This window comes from Gossypium arboreum, chromosome 11, assembly GCF_025698485.1.
Source record: "Gossypium arboreum isolate Shixiya-1 chromosome 11, ASM2569848v2, whole genome shotgun sequence".
NCBI lineage: Eukaryota > Viridiplantae > Streptophyta > Magnoliopsida > Malvales > Malvaceae > Gossypium > Gossypium arboreum.
Genome location: NC_069080.1, coordinates 23,610,868 through 23,620,208, shown reverse-complemented (window position 1 = coordinate 23,620,208; position 9,341 = coordinate 23,610,868). Strand labels below are relative to the sequence as shown.

The 9,341-nt window shown below is 30.5% G+C and overlaps 1 protein-coding gene across 1 annotated transcript; it reads left to right on the top strand.

Annotated features, from left to right (window-relative positions):
- The first annotated feature begins 4,945 nt into the window (after positions 1-4,945).
- LOC108452012 (glutamine synthetase nodule isozyme) lies at positions 4,946-7,934 on the top strand. Its single transcript, XM_017749740.2, has 12 exons — positions 4,946-5,078; positions 5,470-5,509; positions 5,593-5,696; positions 5,816-5,864; positions 6,247-6,353; positions 6,465-6,552; positions 6,637-6,765; positions 6,847-6,921; positions 6,998-7,051; positions 7,144-7,181; positions 7,254-7,413; positions 7,504-7,934. Exons 1-12 carry the CDS (start codon positions 5,005-5,007, stop codon positions 7,654-7,656), a joined length of 1,071 nt encoding a protein of 356 aa, XP_017605229.1. The 5' UTR covers positions 4,946-5,004; the 3' UTR covers positions 7,657-7,934.
- Positions 7,935-9,341: the final 1,407 nt, after the last annotated feature.

Here is a 9,341-nt window from a genome sequence, read left to right as displayed (position 1 = left end):
AATTTCAAATGATCTTATTTTTCATGGAAGAACAAAGCATTTCAAGATCAAGTTGTATCATTTGAGAGAAGAACAGAAGATTGGTGAAATCAAGTTGGTTCATTTAAATGTTGAAAATCAAATTGCAGATATGTTAACTAACACTCTTCCAAAAGTTATGTTTGAAGTTTTAAGAAACAAATTAGGCCTTTGCAATTACTAAGACAAGGAGGGCTCTTGAGGATGTGTCTTAGGCTTGTTGAATAATAGGTTTGTAGACCAAGTCTTCGGAGATTTTTTAGTTTGTGGCACGATTTTAGGAGTTAGTTAGGATGTGGCTAGAAATCAGCAAAATATATTTTCTGTTATATTTTCAGCTATATAATTTGAACAATGTAGCATATTATAGTGTGCTTCAAACATATTTGCTTTCACGCTTTCTATCTTTTATATTTTTTACTAAAATAACAATAGAGAGAAAATTGCAGTGTTGCATTATACAAACGAGCCCATGCTTTATCTCAACACTCGTCATTTACCCTCTTTAGATGGTGTTGATTTCATTAAGACATCAATGTGAGATCTTGTCGGGGAAAACACAATTGTTGCCATTTGTTTATCTATTATCTAGGAGTAAATTTATCATACTCTTAAGGTTAAAGCACAAAAATATATATAAAAAAAAATAAAAATATTTTAAAGTTTTTCTAAAAATATCAAGGTTTTTAATATTATTATTTATTAAATTATAAAATATAAAATTAATAAAATGCACGCCTAGAATGAACTTGGAAAAAAGATGTCTAGATTGATTAGAATTTGGACATACATTTGTCTCGATTCATTATGCACATGAAATGAAAAAATATTTTTATATTATTTTTGAAATTATAAAATATAAAATTACAAAAGAAAATGTACATCCATAATGAACTTGAACAAATGGATGTCAAGATTTGTTTAATTCTAGACACCTATTTGTCTAGGTTCATTATACACGTGAATAAAAAATCGGTTTTATTATAGTATTATTTTTGAAATTATAAAATGTATATATAATATTAAAATACTAAAATGCCCATTCAAAATGAATTTAGATAAATAGGTGTTGAGGTTCATCTAAATCTAGATAGTTATTTCTCTAAATTCATTACGCATGTGAAATAAAAAAAAATAGGTTTTTATTTTTATTTTTTGAAATTCTAAAAATTGTATTAAAATATATGTTATACCCCTTCGCCACCTGAACATGTGTCACTAGGATAGAAGGTGTTGGCCTTCACTTTGACTCCACTTGAGGCAATGTTTTGGTTGACCATCCGTCCTGGCCAAAAAAGCGATACTGTTTTGTTTTCAAGGCCTTTTGCTAGATAAGCATTCCTGACAAGCCCATCCACTCCTAGATAATGAGATGAGCACTCATTTTTGAGGCACTCACTTTTAGGTGTGAACGCATGCTTAATACAATAATGTGCCCATTTAGGTGTAACATCCTCATATTGATTAAGTGCATGACGGAATAGGTCCCACGATGCACGTCCTTCACTCTTTGCATGATGGCAACTTTCCTTATAACAACCTGCCATGTCAAGGTAGTTAACACGAAGACCTCTTTTATAAATACCTTTTCAACGATGAAAAAGAGATCAACTTTTCAATCCTAAAGTTATTCTGAGCAAATCCTCTCTCCCTCAGTTAATTAGTCCTTTTGTTTCTTTCCAACTCTCTGCCTCTTTAGATGAACCAACTTTCATAAAACCATCAATAACCACTCTGTACTCTCCTACCTTTTTGTACTTTGTATCAACAATATGTTTTAGCAAAATTTGAGCACACATGACAATATTTTATTAGTTGCCAATACAAAATTTAACGGTGTCCATGTACCCAAGAAAAGTACCAATTTGGTTAATATTTTTCAAGTTTAGATATTAGTTACGTCCAAAATAAGTTTAGATACCAACCAGGTACAAATTACCAAATTCAAAGGACTAAAATATACATTACCGATAGTAAAATATGATTAATGCTCTCATCATCTATATGAGAAAAAAATGAAATTCATTTTAACAATCATTCAATCTTTTTAAAAATTAAGACTTTTGAATTTATTCATATAATTATAATTTCAAATTTTTAATAATTTTAAAAAATAAATTAAGAATTTATGCTTTTTAGATTATTATTAAGAAAATTTTAAAATATCAAAATGATAATTTAACTCTAATTTAAGAGTCAAATTAATGAAAGAATAACTAAAATGCTACAATATAATAATATTAATAACCTAGAAATAATAAACTTGTTAAATAATTTTTTTTCTCTTAGCCTTTTTTTTCAAACTCTATTATTAGCTCAAACTATATAATATAATATAATGAGATTTGTTGTAAAATAAATAATAAAGATAGGAAATAACAAGGAATAGAAAAATAAAAGAAATACGTACTTTAATAGATCAATGGAAATGATTTACAACACTTATTCACATATATAACAAATATACATCCATTTAATAATAATAAAAATAGAAAAGTTAAATTAACAATAATATATAATTTAACAGTTCATCAAGAGAGGTGATCATGGGTTGGGTTACTCGGCCCGACCAAAGTTCGCCTAAAAAATAGGAGAGTTCGAGTAAAAATATAAGCTGAAATATAGATTTGGACAAAAAACGAGGCTCGTTTAGAAAACAGGCCGGGCCTCAAGTATACTAAGTAATTTTTTATTTTTAATCATATTTACTTTTTTATTTTCAATTTTAATATAACTACTTTTTATTATATTTTCAATTTGTGCATTGTTTTAAGAATTATTTTACTCATTTTTATTTGTTTCTTGTTTTAATATTTGTTTTATGTTTTTAAATGTATTTAATTTATTATATTTTTAATTTTTTATTTAATGAAATAAACTAAAAATAATAATATGGGCCGGACTAGAATTATCAATTTTAATTTAAGCTGGGCTTGAACAAATTTTTAAACCTATATTTTAAACCGAACCCAAAGCACGTCTACTCATCAGCACATAGTATTGTGATTATTAACTTTCTTCTTTTTATAAATCATGTTGTTGCGATTATTAATGCTTTATAATTAATTGAGATTCCAGATTGAGTTAGTCGCAAAGTCTTCTCCTTTAGAATGAAATAATCAGAAAAGAAGAACGAAGGTGCATGGTATGTGACGCTAGGAGCAGGCAGTGTAAATAAATAATCACAAAATTCTGACATTTATACATTCAATTGCCAATATTTAATCTGCCAAATAAGGATTAATTGACTTTCATTTTAAAAAACTTAAAACACCTTGCCCTTTCAACCTAATCAAAGAAGTATCCTTTGTGTTGGGTTACCCAACAACTATTACAAGTTAAATGAATTAATTTTAACTGGAAATTTAATAAAAAATTTAAATTAATTTTAATATATATTAAAAAAACTTACTTAAGTCATCACTGACCTAATGCAAAGTATTTGTTGAAAAAAATTAATGTTGGAAAGAAAAATTACTTCAATTTTGAAAGGCATAGTGGCACTTCAAAAATTAGAATCCAGACTAATTTTTTCCTTTAATTTTGTAATATTAAAAAAAAAAAAAAAAGCATGAGTGCATGTGTTGGATCTTTCTCTTTGAAAGGGAACGTTTAAAACGATTAAGCCGAATTAAAATTAATGTTCGCAAAATACAATAATTAGTAAATCATAAGTTGTAAGTAATTAAAAATAGAAAATTTGCTCACATTTTATAATATTTTCTTTACATTTTTTTGATTTAATTAATTCACTTCATAATAAAATTCATATTTCAAGCATAACTTTTATTTTAGTTCTCATTTAATAAATTTTCATAATCTCATTTTATTTAGTATTAAACTTTAATTTGCTAATACAAAATATATTTTAAAAGAAGTTTAAATTTATTAATACAAATTACGAATAAAGAGAGGAGGACAATGAAAAAAAAGCACTAATTCACTTGTGGTAAGTGAAGAGCTTGTGTAAGGAGAGAGGAGAAGAAGAAGATTGTTGCATAATGTTGGTAAGGAAATGAGCCAACCCTTGGTGTCTTGTGCACTTAAGATTATATAGGGATGTCATCCTTTGTCTTGTAATACCATATAGTCAATAATATTATGTCCTACATGATTGTACGAACTGGCCAAGTGCAAGATCATTGCAAGTTAATTGTCGTCATGGAGTATATGAGGTATTTATATCTTTATGATTCTAGCGAGAAGTGCGTAACAGACTGTCTATAGGTTGACTCAAACAAAATTCGTGAAGAGTCACTTATAAACTACTAAACACAAATAATTACTTGTGAATCATTCTTTATAGAAGATGATATGTAAACCGCTCCTTACAAAACATCATTTAGGAATTTTCTAAAGCTTTACCACATATCATCAATGACGGGTATAACAGAAACCATACTAAGTATTAAAATAATCAATTTCGGTTTGCTCCATAACTCTATTGCTGTAAACATAATCATTATTAAATGGATAATAATAAACAAAATTGGTTCTAAAATTATAAATACTTTATCTTTTTTAGTCCTCTAATTTTTTGAAATTCAATGGACTATTTTTCATGATGACGTCCGATTAAATTTCTAGTTTTATAAATCAACTGGCTAGTCTGTACTAACTTCTCTTTTTCTATAAAAGAAAATAAAATATTGACTATCGGTTCGATTAAGTAACGAATAAGTAAAAATAATAAAAGAAATTGAAAAATTGAACATATAGTCGAAATTTATAGATCAAATAATAATAAAATAATCTAAATTAATTAGAATTTGATTGAAATTAAAAAAATAAAGTTTAACTCAAAAATTATTTCTAATAGGAGTCATAGTCAACCTAAAAAATTATAACCCTTTTAAGAATAGAGTTGGGAACTCAAACGAGTATCGCCACTATAAAAGGCAACGCAACCTGCCTCTGTTTTCACGTCTTAGTGTCTAATTTCAATCTGTTCGTTTTAAAACTTGTTTTATTATTCTTTTGAAGAATATGTCACTTCTTACAGATCACGTTAACCTTAGTCTCTCAGACTGCACTGACAAAATCATTGCCGAATACATATGGTCGGTCCCTACTCTCATATTCCTCCCACAATTTCTTTCTTTCTTCCAAAACATGTCTAACTCAGTGTGCTCTTAAATGTGTGTGCGTTCTAATCCTCTTTTTTGCTTGGTAACATAATCAAAACAGTGTTCAATTTTTTTTGCTTTCAACAAGGTTTCTCTGTTATGTAAATAAAAGGGTCTATATAATTAGAAATGCTCTTTATAACTCGAAAGAATCCAAAATCTATTCTTCTCTTCTTGCACAGTTCCACTAAACTACATAGCTGACTGCTTTACATCTTGCTTTTGAATACTGAATATTAGGTTAAAAGATGTTTGGAATGGCAACTTCTGATCTGGTTTTTGTTACTAATGGAAGCTTTTTTTCCCTTTTGACATGGTTGAACAGGGTGGGTGGATCAGGCATCGATCTCAGAAGCAAAGCAAGGGTAATTGATTTGAACATTTGATTTTTCAGGTATTTTTCTTTACATTGTAATAGCATGATATGCTTATATACATGCATATATAGACACTTTCTGGGCCTGTTAGCGATCCTTCAAAGCTTCCAAAGTGGAATTATGACGGTTCCAGCACTGGTCAAGCCTCTGGCGAAGACAGTGAAGTCATCTTATAGTATAACTTTTTGCTCCTTTTTCTCTTTTAAATGTTTTCATTCTTTTTGTTAGATATATTGATGGATTTTTTTTGTTCTTTTTGTTTTTTGTGTGTATATTTACAATTAAATGGAATAGTCCTCAAGCTATATTCAAAGATCCATTCAGGAGGGGCAACAATATTCTTGTAAGTTGTGTCTCATCTATGTTATTTATTATTCCATACATGCTCTTCACTTGTAATTTTTCTAAAATCTTAAACAATTAAGAAGTTGAAATAAAAAAAAAATTTTCATAAATTCATATGAAAATAAATATTTTAATTAAAATAATATAAAAATAGATATAAAAAGTAAAAGTTGTATTTTAGTAAATATATCGAGATCATACCGTTTGCTCTAAAATTTTAATTAAAATACAAATTTCCTTGTTATAAAATTTGATTTTCAATACTATGAAATTTTTAAAAGAATGTTGGACACATTCATCCGCACTGGAATCCAAAAAAGATAAATGTTAAAACCGCTTAGTGCTAACTTACATATTAAACTGTGATGATTTTTTGTTAGGTTATGTGCGATGCTTATACTCCAGCTGGTGATCCAATTCCCACAAACAAGAGATGCGCTGCTGCTAAGATTTTTAGCCATCCTGATGTTGTCGCCGAAGAACCCTGGTATTTCCCCTTTGTTCTTTTCTTTCTTTGAACTATTTAAGAATGTGTGATTTAGTACATACATATATATATTTGTGTTGATTTTGCATATGATTTATGAGAGCAAAACAGGTATGGAATAGAGCAGGAGTACACCTTGTTGCAGAAAGATGTTAAATGGCCAATTGGATGGCCTGTGGGTGGCTTTCCTGGACCTCAGGTAATCATTTCTTTCTTTTTCCAATTGCTTGTTTTATAGAAGCAGCAGCAGTGGGTGATAAATATAATCTTACTTTTATGACAGGGACCTTACTATTGTGGTGTTGGCGTCGACAAAGCCTTTGGCCGTGACATTGTGGATTCTCATTACAAAGCTTGTTTATATGCTGGAATCAGTATCAGTGGCATCAATGGAGAAGTCATGCCAGGACAGGCACTATAACCTTTTGACGTAAATCCAAATATATTTATATTCGTTTGTTATGCTGAATCTTCTTTTCTTGATGGCTTAAAGTGGGAATTTCAAGTTGGCCCAACAGTTGGCATCTCTGCCGGAGATGAGTTATGGGTTGCGCGTTACGTTTTGGAGGTAATGAAGCACTACCCCTTCACTTGAGAACACTTTCGCTTCTTTTGATCTTAATATTCTAGTTTCTGAATTACAGAGGATCACTGAGATTGCTGGAGTGGTGCTCTCATTTGATCCCAAGCCTATTCAGGTTTGAATCCTTTGCTTCCCTTTGCTTTTACTTTAGCTCTATGTTAATGAACTTGAAGGTTAACTCATAAACGTTAATACTAATGATCACAGGGAGACTGGAATGGTGCCGGTGCTCACACCAATTACAGGTAAATTTTAATAGATTTTTCCAAGTTTATTCCAAGAACTAATTGTGTGTCATGTATGTATGTATGTAACAGTACAAAGTCCATGAGATGTGATGGAGGCTATGAGGTTATCAAGAAAGCAATTGAAAAGCTTGGGGCGAGACACACTCAACACATTGCTGCCTATGGAGAAGGCAATGAGCGTCGCCTCACTGGTCGACACGAGACTGCCGACATCAACACTTTCATATGGGTATACACTGCTACGCATTCCATTGATTCAATTGGGAAATTATAATTTCTTATTCCGTTATTCAATGTACAATATGCAATGGTTGAATAGGGTGTTGCAAACCGTGGCGCATCGATTCGTGTTGGTCGAGACACAGAGAAAGCTGGAAAAGGTTATTTCGAAGACCGGAGGCCAGCTTCAAACATGGATCCATACGTTGTCACTTCCATGATTGCAGAAACCACCATCCTGTGGAAACCCTGAGGCATATATATTCCTTGGCTTCTGTTTCTCTGTGGTACAAAGGAAAGAGCTATGTTTGTTTTGTTTTGCTTGCTATATCGAGCCGGATCGGACCAAAGAACTAGTTTGTTTTGGGGTAGGGTACAAATAATCATGTCTTTTTACTTTGATGGATGCTGCTACATTTAATGGCTAGTTGGCCTTTCTATATCTTCTGCTGATTCCTTGCCATTAAGTTATGCTCTTTTCAAATGTACCTTTTATCAATAATATTAAGAGCTGTTTTTTGAGTTTTTTAATTATCGATGCTGCAGCCCTTTCGTGGAGATTTTAATCTTATGGTTATTTTCGGAAAAAAATTAAATTTTTCTAAAATTATAATATGATTTTTATAATTCCGATTTCATCCCTAAATACTAATGAATCATATTTTTAGTTTTTAAAATTTTGATATATTCACCTTTTATGAAATATTATTTTTATGAAAATTTTATCATTTTATAAAATCAATTTGATTAAAATTTCCTTTAATGGCAACAAATAACATATTTTTTGGATATCAAACTGGGGATATTTTATTAAACCATATAAAATAACTAATGAGTAGCCTTACAATAATAAATGAAAAAATGTACTAAAAAAGAAAACAAACGTCAAAAAGCAACAGAATACTCTAGATCTAAGATTAAATTGCAGTAAATAAAATTTTGAAATTCCCGTCTGCTATGAATGACCTGTTTCCAACTTTACCCATCTTATTTCTTGCTGTTATGAATGTACAATATGCAATGGTACAAAAATGGGTAAAGTTAAAATATATATATTTCTTTTTTCTTGCTGTTTTGATCTCTAACTATTTATTTACTCATCATTTCAAATAAAAAAATTGGGTAAATTTCACCATCAGTCACCCAATTTTTGGGTGGCTGACAAAATAGTCACTTAAGTTTCATCTTAGTTACTTAACTTTCGAAAAATTACAAAACAGTCTTTTTTGCTGTTTTCTGTCACAGACGTCACGACAAAGTGACATGGCAGTTGACGGCATCGTTGGTGTAAAAAAACCGTCCAGCTAGCCGGTTACTCTCACTTAACAGCCCTACCAGCACCATTTTTGGGTTAGAGAAAAAGAAAAAGAAGAAGAAGAGGAGAAGGAGGAGAAGAAGAAGAAGAATAAGAAGAATGAGAAGGAGAAGAGGAAAAATGGAGATGCTTGAAGTGATTCCGGTGTGCTATTGTGGAAACCCAGCCAAGTTAAACACGTCTTGGTCCAATGACAACCCAGATAGGAGGTTTTTTGGGTGTAACAAATTTGGCTCTGGATTTTGAAAACCATGTCGATTTTTCAGCTGGTTTGATCCACCATTGATGCCCCAATCACGAATTGTATTGTTGGGTCTTCTGAAAAAAGTGAGGACATTAGAGGACGCAAGGAGGAGGGAGAGAAGAACCTTGTTTTTGGTGCTTGTATTTGTAACTTTGTTGTTGTTTTTTAAACCTTAAAAATCAGCTTATGTTGTTGTTGTTAGCATTGAAAACCAGCTTATGTTTTGTAATATTGCTGCTGGTATATTGTTGGTTATGTTGGTATACATGGCTGCTGGTATATTGTTGTTTAACATATGTTATACATGGCTGCTGGTATACATGGCTAACCAGCTCATGTTGTTGTTTACAAACACTTGAAAGACTTGAAATGAGATATT

Coding starts and splice junctions, on each gene's coding strand:
- LOC108452012 (XM_017749740.2), top strand. CDS start 5,005: ATGTCACTTCTTACAGATCACGTTAACCTTAGTCTCTCAGACTGCACT. Junction 5,697..5,815: donor GACAGTGAAGTCATCTTATA/GTATAACTTTTT, acceptor TAAATGGAATAG/TCCTCAAGCTATATTCAAAG. Junction 7,052..7,143: donor TTGATCCCAAGCCTATTCAG/GTTTGAATCCTT, acceptor TAATGATCACAG/GGAGACTGGAATGGTGCCGG.